The 24760-nt window shown below is 39.2% G+C and overlaps 3 protein-coding genes across 6 annotated transcripts; 1 reads left to right on the top strand and 2 right to left on the bottom strand.

The window, feature by feature from the left end:
• Positions 1-1396: 1396 nt before the first annotated feature.
• LOC140753091 (uncharacterized) lies at positions 1397-8202 on the bottom strand. Its single transcript, XM_073087468.1, has 5 exons — positions 7716-8202; positions 6187-6417; positions 5703-5816; positions 1927-2251; positions 1397-1710 (listed from the first exon to the last, which is right to left on the bottom strand). The coding sequence occupies exons 1-5, from the start codon at positions 7851-7853 to the stop codon at positions 1397-1399; spliced, it is 1122 nt and encodes a 373-aa protein (XP_072943569.1). The 5' UTR covers positions 7854-8202.
• Positions 8203-10097: 1895 nt separating this feature from the next.
• LOC140753207 (uncharacterized) lies at positions 10098-14899 on the top strand. 2 transcript variants are annotated; one of them, XM_073087660.1, is made up of 5 exons: positions 10098-10335; positions 11039-11135; positions 12659-12864; positions 13042-13170; positions 13260-14899. In XM_073087660.1, exons 1-5 carry the CDS (start codon positions 10285-10287, stop codon positions 13998-14000), a joined length of 1224 nt encoding a protein of 407 aa, XP_072943761.1. In that variant the 5' UTR covers positions 10098-10284; the 3' UTR covers positions 14001-14899. The 2 variants fall into 2 exon arrangements, with proteins under 2 accessions (XP_072943761.1, XP_072943762.1); XM_073087661.1 differs by lacking the exon at positions 10098-10335 and adding an exon at positions 10342-10702.
• A 1818-nt stretch (positions 14900-16717) lies between these two features.
• Dronc (Death regulator Nedd2-like caspase) lies at positions 16718-24441 on the bottom strand. 3 transcript variants are annotated; one of them, XM_073087274.1, is made up of 8 exons: positions 24264-24441; positions 20972-21176; positions 20620-20703; positions 19810-19908; positions 19239-19414; positions 18807-19036; positions 18446-18702; positions 16718-18296 (listed from the first exon to the last, which is right to left on the bottom strand). In XM_073087274.1, the coding sequence occupies exons 2-8, from the start codon at positions 21141-21143 to the stop codon at positions 18058-18060; spliced, it is 1257 nt and encodes a 418-aa protein (XP_072943375.1). In that variant the 5' UTR covers positions 21144-21176; positions 24264-24441; the 3' UTR covers positions 16718-18057. The 3 variants fall into 3 exon arrangements, with proteins under 3 accessions (XP_072943375.1, XP_072943374.1, XP_072943376.1); XM_073087273.1 differs by lacking the exon at positions 24264-24441 and adding an exon at positions 21321-24095; XM_073087275.1 differs by lacking the exon at positions 24264-24441 and having other exon boundaries at positions 20616-20703; positions 20972-21032.
• Between the last annotated feature and the right edge of the window lie 319 nt (positions 24442-24760).

The raw sequence follows: 24760 nt of genomic DNA, 5'->3' as shown, positions 1-24760 counted from the left end.
AAAAGGGACATTCCTCTATCAGTAAAGGAAGATCTATCTTCGTGGCGAAATGCCATAGACTACTGCTCGGTGCCTCTGCACAAAGTACAAGTGAGCTACTTTCTGAGCACAGACGCATCGGATGCGGGTTGGACTGCGCACCTGAACGGAAAATGTCGAATCTCAAGAAGTTGTTCGCAGTCTACGATGCCATAAACCGTCAGAAGAAGTTCCTAAGGAATAAATAAAGAAATATGAATTGTCAAAAAATGCTGTACGTTTCTTCACACATATGATAACCGTGTGTTGTGACGCAGAATGATTCTATTGTGCATGATACACAGCTGCATTTATTAAACTAAGGTGGCACTAGCCACGCACAAATTCTAATTACTGTCAGATAGTACACAATAATAAAATTATAGGTATATAGCTGCCATTGTATTAAAATACAGTTTTTATTTCAAATAATTCCTAAGTTCAATTAAAAAAAAAAACAACAATTCGATGACATTTAATATTGTATTCGTTTTGACATAAAAAAAAGCTTTCTGGAATATTAGTACCATGAGTCAAACGATCGTTATAGTAAATTGAAAAATTAATTATAATTAATGTTATAATTGAATTATCATTGACATATTGAATAACTTCCGTTATAGACTTCGTGATGTTCACAGACAGTACGACTCGCGTCAACGCAAGCGCTGCTACCGGGTTAGGCTATCGCCATGTACGACCGCTCAATACCATAACATGTGCAATTAATTGTTAGTTACTTATAAATAGCGGTGCATGTTATTATTATATTACCCCAATTGGGTATTATTAGACTAAAAGCTACTATTAATTTTATATTTATGTACAAGTTGACATAATTGAACTAACAACAAATGGACATATACACGTATTAGTAAATTCACCAACAAAATAAACACGTATGTTGATCTTTTGTTTTGGACACATTCGAGTGCAGCTGCGACTCCCATTTGTTGTTAGGATACAATGTGTCATTCTTCTGTAGACTCTACATCATCGAAAAATCGTTTAACATCGTTTGTATTATGTTTTTCGTTACATTCGTTACAACTTTTTGTGACGAGTTAAGTGTTGACAATGAATTATATATAAAAAAAATCAGATCAATTGTTGGACATAGAATGGCAAATGTATTTTTTCATTATGTTACATTTTCGTACGTCACGATCTTATTTATATTAATCAATAATAAATCGTAGCTTGAATCGTAAATCGAAACGAAACCCTTCGGCTATCAGAGGATCGCCGGAGGCAAATTGCCTGCAGATTCAAAGCTTTTTAGAATCGAGTCAGTCTCGGTCGATGAATGTTTTAGGATTTCACAACGCTCAGGTGTCTGCTCGTCCTGGGAGTTCGTACCGTAAGCTCGGGCGCGCACTCATCGGCGGCTCGCGTCGGCGGCGGCGGCGGCGGCGGGCGCGGCGCTGGCGGCGGCGGCGTCGGGCGCGCGCGTGGAGCGCTCGGGCGCGGCGGGCGGCGGCGCCGTGGCGTTGCGCAGCAGCGCGGCCAGCAGCGCGCGCGCGGCCGTGGGCGGCTCGCGGCGCCAGCGGCCCGCCGCCGCCGTGTACGCGCCCTCCTCGAAGCCGGCGCGCAGCCCCAGCACGATGCTCAGCGCCGACGCGTCCTGCCCGTGGCACCCCGAGTACCGGTACTGGGGCTTCTTGTCGAAGCGGCACCCGCCCGACTGCGCGCCTGAACGCGGACCGACAAACATTTTTTTAAGTTTACTCGAGACGCTTAAATGTTTAACGGAACGGAAACGTACCCCACGTTTCCGTTTCGGCTGAGCCCGTGTAGCTCTTGTAATGTAATATTTGACGTCGATGCAGGATATGCAAAATTATGTTAGAACGCTTAGGTGATACGAAAGTTTCCCAGCGTGCAAAAAAACATGAGACGCGGACTCACCGATGGGCATGATGCAGTCGAGCGTGAGCGCGCACTGTATCCAGGGGCGCATGACGTCGGCGAGGCCGGGGCGCGCGGCCACGAGCAGCCGCGACACGTCCAGCATCTGCACGAACAGGAAGTCGTCGATGTTCGCGTGGAAGTAGTGGAACATGCGCGGGTGCGTGAGCGAGGTGACGGCGGCGTGGCGCGGCCAGGCCAGCACGCCCACGCCGCGGCCGGCCGCCGCCGCGCGCGCCCACAGCGCCGCCAGCTCGGCCGCCGTGCCCGCCCAGCGCTGCGTCGGCTCGCAGAAGATCACCCCGCCGACGCGGCTCAATGCATGCTACGATTTATTCATTAAATATTAATAATTTGATCCGCAACCATTTCCAATAGAATGCAGCTTTAGTCATGCATCATTTATTCTTGAACTGAGTGTTACATGTAAAATTTGTATATAACTAAAGTTTACCAATGGCTACACCATATTGATTCTTTTTGTTTTTCATTCAGATGGCGGTACATAACTTTTAGAAGAAGATTAAGGATGAAACAATACTTATAATTGGTTCCATCTCAAATCACAGATGACGCACATTATTTTAATATATTAATTGAGACATATTTTTGTACACTAATATACTATGGTAATTAATTGTATTACTTGATTTAAAATGTTGTTATTGTATGCATACATATATGATTATATGCTTCATACAGTTATTTTTACTTATTATATAAAAATAATAATATAAATTCAATCTTTTACGTAACGATAAAATCATAAAAATCAAATGTTTTCCTCGATGACTAGACTTCGCAATTTTTCCCCGTTATATAAAACATGAACAACAAGATTGACATAAAATGTAAATATGTTTGTGTAAGTGCGAGTGCGAGCCGATGTTTTCCTGCCCATCTATGACAACAATAGTGCTACCCAGCCGAGAGCACCACTGACGCGCGTTACTGATCATATCCACACTCACACGTAATATGTGATACGTATTTAATTTACGTACCTCGATTTTTGGCACTTAAGTAACTCACTAGTAAGTAAGCTCTTCCGACTGAAAAGGTTGCCGACCCCTGGTCTAGAACTTTTAAAAAAAAATCCGGATTGGTCTAGAAACTTCCCACGTGCCTACAACTGTCTGAATCGATCCGAAATGATCTAGAACTTCTAGAAATTTCTGAAACGATCTGTAAAACTTCCAAAATATATCTTTATACCATTAAACATGCGATGTATGTTAACCCGAGCAACGCTGGTTTTCGCTGTTAGTATTATATAAAATTGTATAAACGTGATCATAAATACAGGTAAGATCTGAATTCATACGTATTGGACCCGGTAATTTACGCGGAACAATGCTGACATGCGCAGTAAAGTGGTGCAAAAACACGAAATCGAAAAAAAAGTGCGGAGAAATATTGTTTCATTCCTAAATGATCTAAAAACTACATTTTTTAATATTTTTCAAACACGAATTTCAATTGTCAAAACAGGTTACTTTTTATTGTTAGGAGTGAGTAATCTTTACTAATCTATGGACCCAATTGACTTTATCTTATACAAGTTTTTGTTAATCGGATATTCAACATTATGTAAATATAAAACTTTAAAGTCTTGACTACTAACTTTGACTTTGCAAAGAAAATCGATAAACTAAAAGGTTCCGAGTGTAATTATCTGAAACTGGGTCAACCCCAATTTAGGTTCCCTAGAATCTATTTGTCTATTATTTATGTATGTTAACTTCACGAGACTGACATGCCACCAGTCGACGCCGATCACTATAGTAAATACATATTAAGTATTATCTGTCGTCTTCTAACTCTTCTACTACATTTTTAACGTGCAGTGTTTGGAAACTGAATTTTATCATATGTCAAATAAATTGAGGAGCCAAAACAATAGATACAGAGATTCCGCGGCGTATCTTATCATTTGCCAATTATGAGATACCTATATACTACTATATACCTACAGATGATAGAATAATGTGACATAAATCATATTATTATCTCCAACGTGCTTATAATCAAGTGATTTATTTATATCGGCTGATACGAGGTGTCAGATTCAAATTTTATTTTTGTGTATTGACTGTAATATATACCTATGTAATGCCTGTAAATAGACAATATGTTGCTCATCATGAATTCATGAGTGTCCCGTTACATATCACGTATTATTAATGAGCAACAAACAACTGGATAATTCTATCAACTACAAGAATCAGTGGGCAAGCTAGCTAACCCTAGTGCTCTACGAGTTAAACATGTGCAACACTGGGATAATGTATCAGAATTTACCTCACACCTCACATAGTACAATATTAACCGGAGCCAATACAAGTAGGATGTGTTGAAATCATGACCATTCCTACGTATTACATACACACACTACTATCTTATCTCCTATCAGCCTCGCGATTGAACAGTTGTGTCAATATGGGCAATCTTGTATTTATGGTGTTTTGAAAATATAAATTTCTACCAACTGCGTAATTAAGATTGAGAGAAATATGAACGTAAATTAGGTGTTATAGTTGTATGCCCATTAAATGCATAGCATATTAGTATCTGGAGGCACGGTCGTGCCTCCGCAAGTCGAATAAAAAGAAGGCGGCACGGCCGTACCATTCTTTTCTCGAAGCAATTCAGACCATTTTCCAATTCAGACCCTTTAATTTCGTTGAAGGTAAAGCTAGAAACCTGAACTAACTAAACAAGAATTGCATAAAGATGGCATATTGTCATTAAATTTTAACCAGTAGTTTCAGAATGATAACTAGTCAAACTTTCTAATTTTTTCATTCACTCACTAACTGACTGACCAATCATCAAAAGTCTAAAGCACTTCTAGCAGACATGAAATCTTCAAATTTATTATTAGTATTTTCCGTGATAGAAGAATTATCGGTGAAAATCAATGAATATTAAACTGCATTTATTGTATGGTGGTGTAGGCCCGCAGGCTAATCAAACACTGATTTAATACTGTAATAATGTGTATGTGTGTATGACAGCATGGTGACAATAGAAACTAAACATATAATATTACATCTAAACATGACATTTAATATCATAGATGAGTACAATTAATTAACTAACAGGAGCAATATATGTGAACCGCTTTATCATTATCATTAACAAGCACATTTGACATTTTTAATACTAATTAGGTCTACATGGTGGTGAAATTAGGTGAAGTGCTAATTTATGTCGCGCGGCCTGGAAGGTTAATTGGACTGGCGTTTGATAATGATGGGAGGTCGACGAGCAATTTTCGGTAACGTGACTCATCGATGATGAATTAAAAATATCCCTGTCCCTATCTGAGCTTTTTTTGATCTTTTACACACTATATAATGGAATGCATATTTGCGCAACCTGTACGTAATAATTCCGTAATAGAATTTAGCTTTGAGGAAAACCAACAAACGTAAAGGTATAGGATTGACCATTTTGAAAAATATGCGGAATGTGAAAAGCATTAAGTAACAGTAAATCCATATTGCAGTAGTGTGGTGGAGTTAGCTCTGGCCTTTCTCAGTTGAAAGGACAGATGGAGAGAATCGAGCAAAGGGACAAAAGAATGATTGCAGTCATTTAACAGATCAGTTGACTGTTTTGTGAGAATCTCCGATTCTTGCTGAAGTAGGCCAAATATTATAGTTAAGGGAATGCCGCGGATTAAAAATGGCTATGTAAATTCGACGCGAAGATAATTTCGCTACTATTGGTCCTCACGTTATGGAATGATAGTGTGACATATAAAATTTTACCTGTATGATGAGTGGTCGGAAAGCGTATATGCTCTCATCGCTGACGTGCGAGGGAAACGCGTCCAAGTCAAAGTCCACAATGGTACATTTAGACGAGTTGCAGTAGTTTGCTACCTGCCAAATATTAACGGACATTGCGTATTACAGACTGATTAAGAGGAATATTGATTATAAAACAATTTTGCACTTTTTCCTTTTTATTTTTATAAATTAAGTTTTCTTACAACCTTAATACAGACAGACGGTCTGATTTAAATCATTCAATGCCTTGGACATTCTGCCATGCCTTGGACAGAGTGTTCGAATGAGAAACAACAAATAAACTATACTTATAAATAAATTCTCATACCTGGATTTTATTGGGCCACTATTAAAGATTTTTCGTAAGGAAAATACCTATGTCGTGCTTCGTTAATATTATGGTATTCATGGATATAGTTCTGTAATCGTAATACATGCCGTCGTTGTTCATCGAGTGTCTCACCACAGCTAAGGAGTAGGGCTTGAGTCCCAGGTTGTAGACGAGCACAGAGTAGGGCAGGCGGGCGGCGGCGCGCACGAAGCTGACGGCGAGCGCGTGGTCGTCGCCGCGCGCGTGCGTCACGAGCGCGGGCGCGCTGGCGTTGCGCGCCGCGCCGCCGCCCGCCAGCCCCACCAGCCGCAGGTAGCGCTCCTCCTGCACCAGGTGCCGCTCCTCAACATCGCGTAGCTGCTCCTGGGACAGAGACGCCTACTACGTTGTGATTTAATGTCACATACGATTAAAACTTACACCTTATAATATGTAGGAAATGAGAGTGACCTTCTCTCCTACAATATGTGCCATCGCAATTGATAGACATTTATTGCCAACTGTCAATAGTTTACTTAAAGTTAATAGGCTCATACAAGTTTGATAATACATAACTCCACCTCCAACCTCAAAATTCTACTACTAAAGTTATTATTATTATTATCAAACATTTTCAAAAACATTAACAGTTAGTGGTGATGTCTCTTTGACCAGCCAGTTGTTCTTCTATGTACAACAAGCAAATACCATCACATTGTTAAAATGCAAAAGTCGCTACTTCAGTCCTTATTTACTGTTGTTATACAATAGACAGGAATCTTGTTTTTACTTATTACATTAAAAGAAATAAGAGAAAGTATCATTTTATTAAAGATCTAAGTGCTTGAACCTTCTTTAATCAAACCTTGAATAGATAGCATTGGGATAAAATCCCATAATTATAGATCCAAATTGACAAAAATGTATCCATTCTTGTACTTCAGAAGTCACTCGGAAAGTTTGAAAAATGTTTTAGAGTCAAACCTATTTTAACACTAAGACCATGTCAAAGGTCACTAAAATTAGCACTGATTATAGAGAGGCTTATTCTACTTAAAGATGGTTATACTTAAAGTTGCAGTGATAATAATGCACATAGTTTGCTGCTTATAATAGTCTTTCAAATGTTCATTATTGTTCATCTGACCAGTTCCACTATATTTCAGCTACTGAGTTGCAAATTTACTTTACTAAAAGATATTTTTTAAAGAGTCATAACTTGTTTACTCATTCAATGACTAAATTTTAAATAATGCAGCAATGTTACTATAATAGATATATTTATAATGTTAATATACATTTATTCTGGACCATAATTTAAGGAGCAGCAATAAGCTATGTGAATCTATATTGTTCTTCAGAAGAATACAATAGTCTCATAATGGTCGATCCCATACTAATTAATCATGTAAAAACCTGACAGATTCAACTAATCTACACAAAGCCACTCCTGCAAGGTCATGTGCAAATTAAACAATACATGTTGGTTACAGATAATGCTGCAGAATTATAGTAAAATAAATTAAATCAAGCACCAATCTATATTGTGCTTTCGATTATACCCTTGTTTATAAATAAAACGTAATTCGAAATAATTATAAACTATTGATAAACACAAAGCTCTGAAAGCGAGATGAAAAACACTCATAAGTATATCACAATAATTACTGAAAGTAAAGTACCTGAAAGTCTTTTATATGTTGATGTGTTTGAGTCACTATATTTTGGATGGATTGCGGCGGCTGCGAATGAAATACTATCAGAAATATGCTTATTGCGAACACGGACGTAGAGAACAACAGAAAACTTTTAGTTTTCATCTTGCTTATGCATTATCACAGCCTGCCTTCAACTACAAATATCACTTTGTCAATATCTACACCGGTGTCGGTACTCGCCGAGCCACCTACATAATTTCGAAAATGGTCTTCATTCACGACACTTTATGAAATAAAACAAATCAATATTTTCGACAAAAGCCCACACACGATGGCAGAAACGTTACATAAACTTTGCATATCAGTTTACTTGCTTCATGCACAACTTGATTTCTTAATGTAAATAACGCAATGTTATCCTTTTTAAAGTTTAAAATTAAATTTATATCTTATTCCGACAAAGAATTGCACATCCGTTGAGCATTACACGCTCGCTCGAGTCGGTTGACACAATAAAATGACAAATGACAATGACAATAAATTTGTGACTTTTCGAGTTTTAAAAAAATCTTGATTTAGTTGTTTATATAAGCAGAGGTATATCACTTTTACATACAAGAAACCATTTTATTGTCTTTGTACGTTTTTTTTATATAAAATAGGTTAGTGAAATAAAAGTTGTAGATATATACATATTCATATACATGAATAAAATATAATAAATTCAAAATCTGCCATAAACTGTGTAAAAATAAAGAAACCGGAAGGATAAACCAACCCTGGGAGCTCCCGCGGAAGCGGCCGCCCCTCAGGTGGTCGATCGTGAAGGGGCCCAAACCGTTTAGGTGGGAGTGTGGTCTGGCCTCAGCCCGCTCGTACATCGAGCGAGCGCGGCAGACCACAAACTCCTCCAAGAACTGCATTTTAAGGTCGCGCTTCAACACGTCGTTCCTGACGTAGCGACCAGCCCCCGCGATCGCACGCAAGGCCAGGTTCTTTTGCGCCTGGAGACGCTGCCGCTTCGACCTAGAGACCAACACGTACCATGCTGGCGCCGTGTAGGTGAGTCGGGAACGAATGTAGGTCTTGTGGATACCTAGTTTCGTTCGTAACGGTAACCTGGATGTAAGCACCGGTCGGAGCATCGCTCGGGCCACTCGGGCCTGGTGGATCGAGTGCTCCACTTGCGGGGTCATACGCAACAAGCGATCGATGCTACATCCTAGGTATTTAACATCGGTCTGCCAAGCTACCTCCGTACCCCGGAGACGCAGCGGCGACGGCATGATACGCTTGCGGCTGAAAAGTATTGCGACTGTCTTATCGACATTGACAGTCATGCGCCACTTATCCAGGCACATAGGTAGTAGGTCGAGTAGGCGCTGCATCCTGGTGGCAGCTAGTTCAGCTCGGCGGGATGACGCGAAGTACGCACTGTCGTCTGCGAACAACGCGAGCCTAACGTCCCGTTCCCACTCCTCCAGATGACCGTGAAGGGTGGGAACGTTGTTGGTGTATAACGAGTAGAGCCACGGCGAGAGGCAGCTTCCCTGCGGCACCCCCGCAGCTGCATGAACCCGCCGCCCCTCGCCATCTAGGAGGGGGTGACGGGGACCTTAGCTCGAGTCAGCTGTCTGTTCAAATGGTGAAGTGGCGTCTGCGTCTCACTCACTTGGTCGATCCTCATCTCCCAGGTGGCACCTCGCAGCTCCGCCATCTCAACAGACAGCCGCTCGGACAACACATTGAGGTCACGCTTGACCCAGGGGCATCAGGTGCGCGCCCAGAGCTCACGCAGTCTGCGTTTTTTTGGCGAGGGCCTCACTCAGACGGGCTGGGAGAGGTGTTGAGTGGCGACCCACCTCTACAGAGATCTGGGTGGTCGAGGCCGCCAGGGCATTCTGTATAGAGTTTTGTAATACCTCGGTGGCGACTTCGATCTCCTCGGGTGAGGAGTGGGCTGCCAAATTTAATTTTTGGTAACAGGTTCTTAAATTTCTCCCAGTCCGTCTTACTGCGAGATCTGAGGGGCTCTACACACGCCGCTCCCACGCCAACAGTGACCAGGATGGCCAGGTGTTGTGTATCTGGGTCATACAACACTTTCACGTGGACTGGACACAGGAGGTTCTTGTGGAATACTATGTCCAGGACATCGGGACGGTGCGACTCTACCCAGGGGATATGGGTAGGAGCCTCGAGCCCCTGTACCTCAGATCCCTTAGCCTCGGCGTCTAAGTACAGTTTCTGTCCCACGGTTGATCTCTCAGAACAATATACTAGTTGTTGTTCTGAGGTTGATCTGGAACGGAAAGAATACAGATGATACAGAATACATATGTGCATGGAACAGAAAAAACAAGGTGCCTAACCATTGACAATAACAATAAGTCAAATGCCAATGTTGTCACTGTCAATGTCAAGTTAAGTGTCACATGCGAATTGCAAATTTGTCGACGAATCCGACGATTTCTCTGTTTGTTTAGTTTTTATTCATTACGGCATTAAAGATTCCGGATTTCACCAAATTGTTTTCACAACATTTACATTGAAAGTCCGGATTAGATATATCTAAAAAAGAAGAAAAACGACGATGTCAAATGTGTCGAAAAGAAAAAAGGAGGGCTCGAGGACCAAGATCAAGGTAAAAAGGAGGTCAAACATCGTGGCTTAAAACCACAACTAAATATAGAAATGCCTATTGCATTGTGAATCATCAAAATTATGAAGTTGTTATGTTCCATCCATTTGTTATACATTAGGGCTAGTTACATAAAAATTGTATCCTCTTGAATCATACTACTTAGCAAAGCCGAGGGCTGTTCGCGGAGCGGCGATAACCGATTTGTAACGACGTAACATGTTTTACTTATAACCTAAGTTTAAGTTTATATTGTGAGTCATACAACTGATATAACATTGCAGTATAGAAATTAATGAGTATGTAATAAAAGACAGCTGTATTGAAATTGTAGTGAATTGAATTCTGTTGATACCTGTTGCCTGGATAGGTATGTGTTTTATTCATATACTTAGACTTGCTTTATAAATTGAAATATTTTCCTCAACTATTGTTAAATATACAATGAATATTGAATTAACAAATTATGGATATCTTTTATTGTTTCAAATAACCTCCGAAACGAAACAGGTGCTATAATATATGTTGATGCCATTAGCCCAGCACTGTCAGAGCCAATCACTAAATGTCGCAAATACACCAATGTTTGTACATCCTCAATGTACAAAAAGCCTAAACAGCCTCAAAGTCAATAACTTTTAATGCTTTGTATCTTTGAATCTTTGTCATTTTTCATACAGTATATGATGTTGTTTAATGTACACAGACTATGGGTGACCACAAGGAATTTTTGAAGCGGATATCCAAGAGTTTGTACTATGGCCAGCTGCCCTCCCTGCCCTGTTTAAGTCTACCTGTTACTGGTGAATTATTGATTTATCTACTTTATATTCGATTATAATTATTCTTATATAGGCGATAGTGAACCCAACATAAGAAGTAGTGTTGCAATGGATAGTAGTTTGACCAAATCCAGAACTATAAAGATTAGTGAAAATTTCTGAAAGGAGTATGAGGCAGATTTTGATAAAAGTTAAAAGTGCCACAATAGAATTAAAAAAAATCTATTTAGCTATCCGGAAATCGAACGTGTTCTTCTTGGAAACAAAAACAGGCTGTATCATTCCAACATTGAATAGTGTCACTTCTTGTAAGAATTAAATTCGGAGAAATAATAATGGATAACAAACTAAAGAAAAGGCTTATTTTGAAGAAGACTTTTTTATGTACATTTTCATACTAACTCTTAACTAATCTTTCTATACGTCCTTTAGTTAAGGCTTAATGTGAGAAATAGATTGACAACTACGGTCACGCCATTTTTTATATGTTTTTAATCAAAAATCCAACTAATTACTTTAATAAAGTATTTTTGTTTCTTTATTTCATGTTGTATAAAACTTTTTTCTAATTTTCAATATCTTTTTGGTAGAAATTACTCAGTTTGGACTCAGAGAAATGATTTAGGCAAATTGTGAATTTCGCATCAGTATTTAACGAAATACCACGCAGAGTATAAGTAAGTTGACGTCACATTTTAACAATATGAATAATAACCTAAATTAACTCGAAGATAAAAATATAAATTCTAGGGGAGCAAAACAACCTTGACCTGTTGAATGATTTGAAATATTAAGCCGTAGACATTTGTTATAATATGTGAAATGCTTAAATTTATAAATGGCGGGAACTTAGCTGCCAGCGTAATACTCTTATGAAATATATATTTTTCTTAAAAAAATTGCCTTTTTATTTAGTTTGTCATTTATAGCTACTTACCAGAACTTGATCCTTATAAACGACACTATTCGATGGTGGAATAATACAGACTGTTTTGTTTTTTTTTTTTTTTTCAAAATAAACTCGTTTGATTCTATGGTGAGGAATAGATGAAGAATAGATCTGGTCCGGCCTGATAGAGTTTAGGTCGCCGGATAGGCTGGATACCAGATAGGTGTCGGATATCTGATGCATCACTAATAAGAAGTCATTTTCTGAGCTTTACAATAAACCCATTAATATGACAATGAACGTGTTATACATTAAACACATTATTATCATAGCATAGCATAAGCATTGATGGCATAAATTATACTTCAGACTTTCAGGTAATTTGTGTGTTCCATAGGAATTTCTGTTAATTAAAATTAGAGAAGTGTTAGGAACACAAGTAAACACTTCCTAATTTCCTACTTGCATTTGAGGAAACCTTATATTGAAACTGTTTTCAACTCTTGTAAAGAATATATTATGTAATATTTTTATGTAACACAACTTATATGAGATTAACATGTAATGATGATGTTTGTTGATATATTTATTTAGAAGGAGGTTATAATTTGTGTGTGGGCATGTGGTGTGATGCGGGAAAAAATGTATTTTGCAGAGATATCGTGTTCGCTGTGGTCGGTGGCGCAGCGCGGGCGCTCGCTGCGGCGGCTGCACGCGGACGCGGCGGCGCGCATCGCGCGCTCGGCCTGCGTGTCGCCGTGCGCGCTCGTGCTCGCCATCCTCTACCTCGAGCGCCTCAAGCGCTGCAACCCCGACTACCTCGCCGCCGCCGCGCCCTCCGATCTATTCCTTGTCTCCCTGGTAACGTTAATTTACTTTGTGGTTATTTTTTGGAATGAGTCAATATTTATTTTAACAATATACGTTTCAAAAACGTATCATATATTGATAATAATTTTAAATATATAAAATTATTATGGTCGGTAAGATATAAATAAAAATGAAAATTAATTTCAAATGAATAAATTATTATTGCAGATGGTTAGCAATAAGTTCTTGCAAGACGACGGCGAAGACGACGAGGTGATCTGCTCCGAGTGGGCGGCGTCGGGTGGCCTCGAGGTGGACCAGCTCAAGAAGCTCGAAATCGAGTTTCTCAACGCAATCGTAAGTTCGTCTTTTCTTTCGGTTTCTTAGATGAAGTTCAGAATGCGGAAGTGCAACTATTAACGAAATATTAAATCGATCCCTTTTAGGATTGGAACGTATACGTGAGCGACAAATCTTTCGAGGCGGGCTTGGAGTGGCTGGAGCGCGAGGTGGCACTGAAGCAGGCGCAGCTGCACGGCTTCTTCACGTACGCGGACCTGGCGGCGTGCGGCGCGCGCTCGGCCGCGGCGCTGGGCGGCGCGCTGTCCGCCGCGGCCGCGCTGGCCGCCGCCGCCGCCGCGCTCGCCGCGCTGCTCGCCGCCGCGCTGCTCGCGCCGCCCGCCGCCGCGCCGCTCGCGCCCGCCGCCGCCCGCGCCCCCGTCGATGCCGATTCCAACGTTATACCCGATGGGTACCTGTCGCCGATGCGAGCCGGCGATTCGAACGACACGATAGACGCCACGCTGACCCTGCTCGTCGACGACGTCACCTTCGGCGAGCTGAAGTGCTGCGAGACGTGGACGAGATACCGGGACGGGAGCGAGGCCGAGAAGAAATGGTACGATGGTGTTATCGTTTACGATTGGAAGTCGTTCGAGTCGTGGTGGTCCAGAACTTCCGTTTTGAACTGGTTGTACCAGAGCTCCCTCATTGGTCCCATGCAGAGATGGTTGGAGAAGATCAACGAGTACTCTGACTTCGTAAGGAATGAGCTCGGGCTGCATTCACCGGATCACCTAGAGAAGTGCGACGGTTACGTGCAGTTTAATGAGAGGCAACAGTGCATCCGGCAGTGGCTGAATTTGAGCAAACTAAGCGTAATGGTCACGTCTGTTTCCGATCGATAGAAAAGAAGACTTAAAATGCTGCTGTACATAGTAAAACTATGTTGGTTAATTAATACTGCAAAATAGTTTCTTTATTTATCACCTACAAACACTTGTAGTATTTAATTTTGATTAAATCTATATCAACGTAAAATTAACATACTAATTTATTTTAGTAACATTAATATTTTTACACTTTAGTAACAAAAATATTAAATATACAATAGTATGCATTCACACATTGGTACCCATGTTTAGTACAAATACACACATACATGTCGATGACTATTTTGGTGAGTGAAGGAATCTTCTTAAAAATTTATTTAACAAATGCAAATTTTCATATTTTGAAATATGTACATATCACATAATTTTAATGTGTATGTGCAGCCCTTGTCAATGCGGCATGAACAATGGACTCTGCATATGGTAAGCTCTTCCTATTGGTTGTTTATACTGCTGTATACTTAAAAAGCTCAATGTACAAATTACTATTTCTTACATTGTTTGTATACGCTCCGTCTAGGATAAGTGGCTCATTTTATGAATCCAAATGTTTGAAGTGTTTAACTTCCCACTTGCATTTAAGACATTTCCTGTGCATGATACATGTATACTTCCCGAAAAGCGAATGAAATAATACATTTTCTGAAAATTATATTAAACCATCAGAATCTGGGCAGTTTAGAAATGGTTTATTTCTAAGATTTAGTACTTTTGTCACACATTTAAGCACACATATATTTTGGTTCATATTATTCATGGATATGTTATAGAATTATTTTCTTCTTATTCTGCTAATTAAATTATTATAGACAATTTGGAAAATAACTCGTTTTTTAACTGCCCGCTAAAATCTATGTATATTTTTGTACGTGTTCTTAAAATAAATTTTATCATAATAAAAGTTGCATAGCAAATGGTGAGTTTTATTGAAAAAAAAAACAACATTCTGTTAGTTTCATTTTATATTTTGTAAGCCTTAAAAAGTTTAATACAACAATAAGTTATTAAAAATATATATGTAACTTTACATAAATGCAAATTACTCATCAGTATCATGAAAAACATATAAAAATATTAGTATTATTATAGACAATATTTAGACAGAGACATGTATAAAAACTACTTAACAGTTTTATCTATGTTAACAGTAAATATATTGCGCGTTTTGATGTGCGACGCGATTGATGAGGATATACAGGACTGGAATGGAATGAGATGACTCAAATTTACAGGGTGAATTTTTCAAACGGGCCTTCAGGGCTAATTCCGAAACTATAAGGATTAGCGAAAAATGCTGAAAGGAGTTACGAAGCCGAGTTTAATAAAAACTAAAACAGCATCATTACTTTTTTTAAATATCTTTTTCCCTAGCCAAGAATCGAAAGGTTTCTTTTTGAAAAAAAAAGATACATCTATATTATTCCACTATCTAATAGTGTTGCTTATAAGGGTCACCCAGTGGCGGATTTAAAAAAAATTAAGGTCTAGGCTGAACAGTTTTTTCCGCCCCTGCTTCTACAATTGTCATGTCAGGTAGTTTATCGGACTAGGCTCAGAACATGTTTCCCGTTGTTTTTTTGCTGGTCGCGCCGGCTTATGACACGGTTCCCGTTTTTTTTTTGCTCGTCACGCCAGTTCATGACCCGTTTAAGGCATGAACGAACTAGCTTCCTAATTAGCAAAAAAAACATTCGGTCCCCAAATTTGTCGCCCCAAAAATCTGCCGCCCTAGGCTGAAGCCTACTCAGCCTGCTGGTAAATCCGCCACTGGGGTCACCCTGTATAGTTTCACCACTTCCAATCAAGAAATACATCTTTTCTCAAACAATATCTGACGCAATAATAGATGACGCGACGCAATGTGGCCAGTGAGTTCGGCCTTTTTTTTTTGTTCACGAGGGGGGAAACCTTCAAAAGGTACCCGATGCCGTGGGAGCGACTCGGGGTTATGTGGGTGGCCGTCCTCGGCGCTTCGTAGAGGACTCCGGTATCTCCAAAAGAACCTAACTGGAGTCCTCTCAGCGCGGTGCCCCGGCGGACACCGCCCAGGTGAGCTTGACGCTTGCCACACCGTCTGGTGCTTACGACGGTATGACCACACATACCGCCATCCTTCCCGGGGCCGGTGGCAGCTCCCACTGTTGCCACCCGCGACTCCAGAAGCCCCCTTTTAGTCGCCTCTTACGACAGGCAGGGGATACCGTAGCCCTATTCTTGTCCAGGAACTACAGGGACAAGTCAGTTCGACTTAATTATAAAACTACATTATCCAATTTATATACTATTAGTACGTGTCAATGTACATACATTAAAATTCTTGTAGAATAATTAAACCAATTTCTTAATCTAAGATCCAGCTTCAATCTATCGTCATCTACTTCGTATTCAGACCACATGGGGCTTACAGATTAATATTTGTGAATACAAATTTATTGTTAAAAATTGAGTTTCAAACCTCTTCGTCCATTTTATTATAAATTGTACCAATAATAATTAACCATGCCAATTCCGTCATAGACAATGATAGATGTGCTTCTTGTTATGGTGATAGTGTTTTCTATTTAAATTTATTAACACGCTTTTATTATTATCATAAGGCCCGTGCCAAACATAAACAAAAATTTGAATAAAGACTTTGCCGACACATTTGAACACTTATTTGTTTAATTTTTTTAACCTGTCACTCATGTCATGGACTTTGCGCATGTGTAGCATGAAGTTATAGGACTCAAATGACGTGCTTCACTGTGTTCAAATGTTTGTATTGTTTGGCACGAGCCTTACACACCTAGATAGGTGCGAGTAAGTAAGCATTAATTACTAATATCACATGGTTCTGTTCATAGATTTTTTTTATTATCTCAAGAAAAGATTACGTATTGACTTATAATAAATGATTTCGTGATGTTTGGCGTATAGTAAAATATCACGTATTGATTGACACTTATTGCCTTACTATTAATTTTACAAGCTTTTAATTAGTTTTACCTGTACCGGTGTTTGTAATAAAATCTTACAAGCTAAATGTCACCCACTTCTCAGTATCCGATTGAGCTGAAATCTGGCATGTAATTTTGACAATGCAATCATATTTATAGTTTTGTTGTCAAGCCAATATGGCCGCCATAACAAAATGGCGGCGTACCTATTTCAAGACAACCCACCCAATATGATATGAAAGTTCAGCCCTTTCATTTGAAAGTATCAAATGAAAGGGCTGAATTTGTAGAATACGACACATCAAATGAAAGGGAGATAGATTTTATTTCAAATAACACTTTGCTGTTAGAATCAGGGTCTGATCATGGAGCTGAAAAATAGCCTCAGTCAATGGAACTCAGTAATTAAGTTCGTTTTAATAAGTTATTTGGTGCTAGATGGTAACCAGAGTCTGATGGTGCAGCTCGAAGATGGCTGTAAGAACTCGGTAATTAAATGACTCAACCCCATCGAATTGGTGCTCGTATTGATCGTCTTAACGAGTACTTTGGTGCTAGATGGTAACCACGGGCTGCATAACCGAAAACACACAATTCTAAAAAGTTAAAAATAAAATGAAAAAAGAAGAAAACACTTTTTAAAAACGAGATTTTATTACTTATAAATATAAAGAACTAAAAAGTCAAAAATTATTTTAACTCGATGTATAAAATATTTGCGTTTTGCGTCAGACACATACTTTTAGAAATAAAAGCGTATTACATCGTGATTGACAAACAAAAAACATTTCAGGTGTTATAATGCTTTTTTAATTTGTTACCTCCATCAATGAATTAAGCTATATATCTTGAGTGTATCACAATAAAAGAAACATTTAAAGGAAGACGATATAATTTTTTATAAATACTTTATAACAATATTTTATAACAAATGTAACACGCTTTTATTTATAAAAAATGTGTCTGGTATAATAACGCCAATATTAAATACATCGGGTTTAAATTAGTTTATCAGTTTTTTTTTTATTTACAAGAAAAGCTTGTTTTTAAAAAGTTTTTTTTTTCATTTTATTATTAGTATATTTTAAAGCACTATAATTCTCGGTCGCTCGGTGCTGCAGCGAGGCGTGAGGTCACGTGCGGGGTGCGGCCGCGGGCTCGTCGTCGTAGAGGCCGGGGTGCAGGTAGAGGCGGCGGTTGAAACCCCAGTTCTCGTAGGAGGAGGTCTGGCCGGGGAAGGTGGTCGCGAGGCGCTGGTCCACGAGCGTCAGCAGGTCGTGCACGTGCCGCTCGTGCGCGCGCGCCGCGAACACCTCGCACAGCGCCTGGATGTACCACGAGCCCTTCTCCGGGTCGCGGTACGACACGAAACCTGCACGTTTACACATACAATTTTACTTTTTACTTTACTGTGGTTTCATATATTTGAGTTAATAGCACAATAAATACGTACATAGGATATGTCGTAAAAAACCTAGTTCATTAAGGGTTGTACTACTTACTGTACGTTGTAGTACTTACCGGGTACTGTGGAGTAGGCGATGAGAATGTCGGAGACGTCGCGGCCCGGGTCGACGACGGGGCGGTCGGCGCCCCGCGGCGCACCGTCTCGCTCAATTTCTTCCCGTTCCCTAGCATCGCCTTTCTCCCCCGCGCTCAGATGTTCTTCTACGCCGGCCTGATCCTCCACACCCTCGAGCTCGTCCGCGTCAGCCTGGTCTCCTGCGCCATCCCGTTCTCGATGCTTTGCACGCGACGAGTAGTTTTCCTTGAGCCCCCTTTTAACAAATTAAACAACTATTAAGTAACAGTTATTACTGAGCAAAAGAGTTCGGTGCTTACTATATTACAATCAATAAATAAAATTTTGAATGTCACCGACCGGCATATCTGGAAGATGAAGACCTTCGGTTTGCCCTGCAGCTCGGGGAAGTTGGTGTTGTTGAAGAAGTCGATGAAGTCGTAGACGCTGACGCGGCCGTCGTAGCAGCAGACGTCGACGTCGGACAGGCCGGCGCGCTCGTGGCCGTGCGACGACACCACCACGAACACGCACTCCGCCGCGTGCACGTCCTCCACCTGCCGCAGCGACTTCAGCGTGTCCAGCGTTGCCTGCTCATATTAAATACATGTAGCATAAACAATATGATATTTTGTATTTGTGATATTTTCAAGCATTATGTTATTCAATAAAAACCATACACTCATTATAAAACGATTTCGTATACAGACTGATAACATATCATACAATATTTAAATATTAAGTTACAATACCAGAAATAACACCTTTAAACTACATAAACTCCTATCTGACCTGCTGCGTGAGGTTGTTGTAGCCGAGCACCTTGAATCCGAACTCGTCGAATAGGTACTTGAGGTGGCGGCAGTCGACGTCGGCGCCGCGGCGGAAGGTCTCGTCCAGGAACTCCGTGTAGCTGAACATGAGCAGCACGCCGCGCGGCCGGCTGCGAGTGCGGTACAGCTTGAACTCTGTTATATGTCACACCGCATTTTAATGACCACTCATGGAAAGCTGAATTTCAGTGTACAGTTTTTGTAATATTTTGCTATTATGCTGACACTAGGAATGATGGCAATGATTGGGACGACACTGTTTTACTCTAACTACATACTACATAAAGAATAGGTTGAGGAATAGAAGAATGGAATTAAAATAAATTTGTTGGTTGATTTCAACACATCCCTGTCAGCTGTAATGTGAATTTTAAGGATTGTATTACCTACCTCCTATATTGAATGTCCTATATAGTCTCCTATATAGGTATAGACCTTAAAATAATGAATCATTATGGGCAATATGATCACAGCATGCATTCATCTTATTCTAAAAAACTTTTGAAATGAATAATAAAGTATTTATTTACCATCTCCATCATCTTCATGAAATTTTGTTGACTTTACAATATGGAAGTGTGGGATCTCACTGGGGACCACAGGCAGCCTGGAAGGGGCTGATATGGCACCTGTGAACATATATTAAATAGATGAACTGTCTACTGGGGCTCTAACAAAACTCATTAATGATTTTTTAAATTTTAAAATAAAGAAATAAAGTGACACATGATTGAACTAAGTATACATATATGATTTTATTACTATTTATAGTAATAGCAATTTTAATATGACATCTTATTTTACTGCCTACCTTTTGTAGTAATACCTGCTGTAACCCCTAAGGCTGTTTGTCCACCGCACTGAGCTGATATCGAGAACGAGATTATTTTGGGTCCGATTTTAATATGTCGTGACAGCGGTAGTTTGTCCACCGCGACCCATATCGGCGGTTTATTTTGATCCAGCTGCCACGCGAGTGATTGCAGTGTACGGTCAAGTTCCAACGTGTTTTATATTGCCGGCACATCGGGCCGTCAAAATCTCGGTGCCGATCTTCTCGAAATATTGATGCTCGAAATATCGATGACTGAGCTCGGGTGACAGGCGTGCGGTGGACAAGCTGCTATAGTAAATGTATGTAAGCTACTTTGACGCTGTCATAAATTATCGGTATCGGCTCGGTGACGGTTGCGTTGGACAAACAGCTTAAGGCTATCACTTGCTGTTTTTTTAAATATTTCATTTAAATAACATCACATACACAGTTTCAAATGAAAATACTAATATCTTCATACCTGGATGGTTGTCAATCTTAAAAAAATATTATCATATGTACCTACTTTCATTTATTTCCTTTTCAGTCTTAGTTCTTTTCTTTTCTTCACTAATACTAACATAATTATTTTCATGAGATCTGGAAGAACCTGAAAAAGAAACATGCAAGAATTAAAAAAAAAGCTATATGATTATCTTTAACATAAAATTAATTAAGTAACTTTTTTATGTGTCAAAAAACTTAAATAAATTAGTATGTGATGAAGCATGCAGCATATTTATTCAGTACTATATGATATTTATTTATTTGATTAAACTTTATTGTCATCCTAGTGGTTACAAAGGGCGAACTTAATGCTTAGTGACATTCTCCACCAGTTAACCCTTGATATTGTTTGTCTTGTATATGATGTTTGCCTTTATTAGAAGACGATGGATTTCTTGGAGGGTTCCTTGGGGAGCGTGAGTAGTGTAGGGCACTGTTGGGGTCTAGTTCCCGCACAAGGTCCCACTTTCCAACTTCTGTAAGCGATTCCAGTAAGTGTTCAAAGGCTTGCGGTCCACGTCGCGTTAAGTCCCTATACAGCATGCGTTTTCTTTCCCGAGCATCTTTGCTTGTGTCCTATAAATCATAGCATTACAAATTAAAGGTTATTTAGAAATTTTGTGGGAAAACAAGATTTTGTGGGATTTTACTGTTAACCTTTTACGAATATTGTAACATATGGTTTAAGCATTAGAAGAATGCAGCAACAATAAGAGTAACCTTGTAGGGCTCGATCATTTCCTCGGAGAACACGCCCTTCTCGTAGAACAAGGACACCATCAGGTCGAGATCAGTTTGCTCCACCAGGGAGCTGAAATTCTTTTGGATAGAATTCTTGTGTTCGTTTTGCATCTTGCTTAGAGTATAGTATCACTGACACTACACAATAGTTAAAGGAATTGTTAGATATAATACATACAAAACTTAAAACAATACTAATAGAATGCCTTGTTTTACTTGAGCAAAATCCAAAGGATAGAGATTTTATGAAATAAAACTTTAATTTATTGTTCACTTCCACATTTCACTTTACATTCCCACAGTTTTAGTATCGTGTTTTAATTTAAGTCTGATTAATCACAACACAGCATTGAGAATACAATTACAATAGAAACAAATGTCAAAAGTGTCATAACTGTCATCAATGATCAAAGAGTAAACTAATCTTTCACAGTTATTCCTTCATTCCTAGGTTACTATCTCGGAAACAATAATAAGCATGGAAGTTAGACTAGAATAAAAATCGTGATTTAGAAATTTCCCTTTGTTAACGTACTGAGAACATATAATTGCGAGGTGAAGAGTGTCAATATAAAATGTCTTGTCTTGTTGAAGGGTATAAAGCCCATAGAACGCGGAAAGGAAACGAGAATGAATTGGGTACTTGACAGTTATAACAATAAAATATGAAATATATCTAATATGATAGCTTATAAGTAAACATAAATTATGCAGTATTTAGTTTAATTTTTAATACGTTCTAAGTATTTTAATTTTTTAAAAGAAATTTTCGATTTTTTATCTGTGGATTTTAAATCCCAAAACGGCGACAGTGCTGCCTTAAATGTCAGGTGACGTCACCACACGCATAATAAACAAGACAAATAAAAATGATATCGTTTGCTGTTAGAGTTGGTTGAATTTATGTTGTGAACCGAAATGAATCCACAGTATATTAAAGCTGATAGCGTGAATCTGCTTAAAGAAGATATACAATGCAATAAATAAAAATGAATACAAAACTTCCGTGAAATAACCTATGGAAATCACAAATAAACAACGTAAGTAAAATATTATTTATATTTACATTTAATCATTTCGGACAGTTAAAACATTTCTTAACCGATTTCCGATAGAAGAAAGGTGGTCTTTAAGTGATTATCAAGCTTTTTAAACTATACTTATATTCTTATGTGAACTGCTTTAAGGTTATTTATTGAATTTATGGAATATGGAATGGAATACGCTTTATGGAATTCATTTGAAAGTTCCCTAAGGTCCTCCTCAACGCAGCCTGTCAAATCCGATCCCGCTATATACTCTAATCGCATCATACTGTAATCCCGGGCAATCCTATTAACTTCCCCATCACTTGCGCCACTTTCGTTGCTCCCAGTAGACATTGTCATTAATTGATATAAGTTTATAAACTTGTAACCGTGGCCTTACACCCCTGTCGGCCCGGTATCGTTCCCACGCTCAGGGAGTATTGCACAAGAACATCGGACCACCTCATCGGTTCTTGGAAGATTCGCCATGGGCCACCCATTGTGAAGAACGCTCCGTGTAACGACTTCTACAGGAGTTCTTGCCTCAATCGCTGAAGCGAACGGTCGTCTCTGGTTCTCCTACTCGCTCGTGTAGTAGTGAGACCAGTTAGGTTAGACATTTTATTTTTTAAAAACCCTTATCGACCGCCGACAACCATAACTAACTTAACGAAATCGACAACAATAGCAAATAATTGCAATGTCACTGACAGCTGACTTCAACACAATTATTCGTCAAAGTCTAATACAATTTGACAGCATTGACAATACGACCAACGACAAATAAATATGGCGCAATGCAATACTGACAACCAACGACTATTAATAAAAATAGCGCAAAGATGGCGGGACCTAAGTACAACTAACAAAGTGATGAGTTGTATAGAATCACACCCACCCTCAACATAAAATGTTAATCGACAAAACGAAAATTACAAAATTTTATAGAAATGCAATACGAAATAGCAAATTTAATACGAAATACGACACGAAACGACAAATTTAGAAGCCACTTTACGTAAATGTTCGTTCCTTTAGTGAAATACGACACGATAAAATTAATTTCAATGTTCGTTATGTTCGGTCGACGGAAAAAAGCAAAATGGTGTTTAGGACGATGGAATAATTAAGATCCGGCTCGAAGGACCAAAATGTTGGGAATCCGGCTCGAAGGACCAAAAATGTTGGGAATTCGGCTCGAAGACCAAAAATGTTAGATCCGGCTCCGAGACCGAAAATATTAAGATTTCCGCAGCCGTTAGAACAAATAAGGAACCGAATGTTCCTCTCTTCGATGGACAAGATGATCGTGTCCCGAAGAAGGTTAAGTGGACTGTATATACGATAATAAGATGCAAAGTGCTATAGGGTCACGCACTCACCTGCTGCAGATGGGCGCAGCCTCTTGTACTAGGTATAAGGCACCTTCAACTCACCCTAAGCTCGAGCTAGCTAGTCTTACCTCGGAATGATCTACCAGTTACCTCTACCTTCTTCCTCTTCTCACGTGGCGTCGATCTTACAGCACGTTGCACCGCGAACAATGAAGTTAACGCGAATTTAAAAGAAACGCTACGAATACGAATAGTGGCTTCTACTTCGGAGTATAACTAAAACGACATATATGCGCGAGCGCGACCGACGACTCCGAAGCTTCTCGAATAAGTTAAAATCCCGATGGTGCCATACACCACCGCGAACGACACGATGACAACGGTACTACAATGAACTATTTCAAACTAAAAATCTCTATGCTTTTAATCCTACAGATTAAAATTAATACCAACGACAGATAATTAATCCGTAGAACCATAGACAAAACTGAACACTTACATATTATCATTTTTATATTCCCAATATGATACTAGAACATAAAATATATGTCTAAACTTACAGGTGAAATGTTAAAGATTCATTCTCGTTTTCTTTCCGCGAAATATGAGCTTTACACCCTTCAACAACACAAGATATTTTATGCTGACACTCTTCACCTCGCAATTATATGTTCTAAGCACGTTTTCAAAGGGAAATTTCTAAATTTCTCGCAATTTTTACACGATCGTATCAACAAACCATAAAACTTCAAAATTATGATGACGAGTCAAAGTCAAATTACATTTGACGTTTGGTTAGTACTTTTAAATTTGTACGTATTATAAGAGGACCAAAGAGGACCATTTGACGTTTATCGTTTCAATTTTAGTGACGCCTTCAGAATAGATCGAAACAAACAGCGATGTTTTGTTTCATTCCCACACATGAGATGCTATTTCACAATAATTAATAAAATAAAGTTGGGTTAGATTTTAGTTTAGTCTACCTTCTATGTAGTATTGCATAATATAAACAATTATTAATCCAGACAAAGTTCTTTATTACTTCCTTTTGTTT

This window comes from Epargyreus clarus, unplaced genomic scaffold, assembly GCF_041222505.1.
Source record: "Epargyreus clarus isolate Ecla_fem2 unplaced genomic scaffold, WU_Ecla_fem_2.2 ptg000026l, whole genome shotgun sequence".
Lineage (NCBI taxonomy): Eukaryota > Metazoa > Arthropoda > Insecta > Lepidoptera > Hesperiidae > Epargyreus > Epargyreus clarus.
The sequence above is the reverse complement of the archived record's forward strand: the minus strand, read 5'-3'. Positions and strand labels throughout refer to the sequence as shown.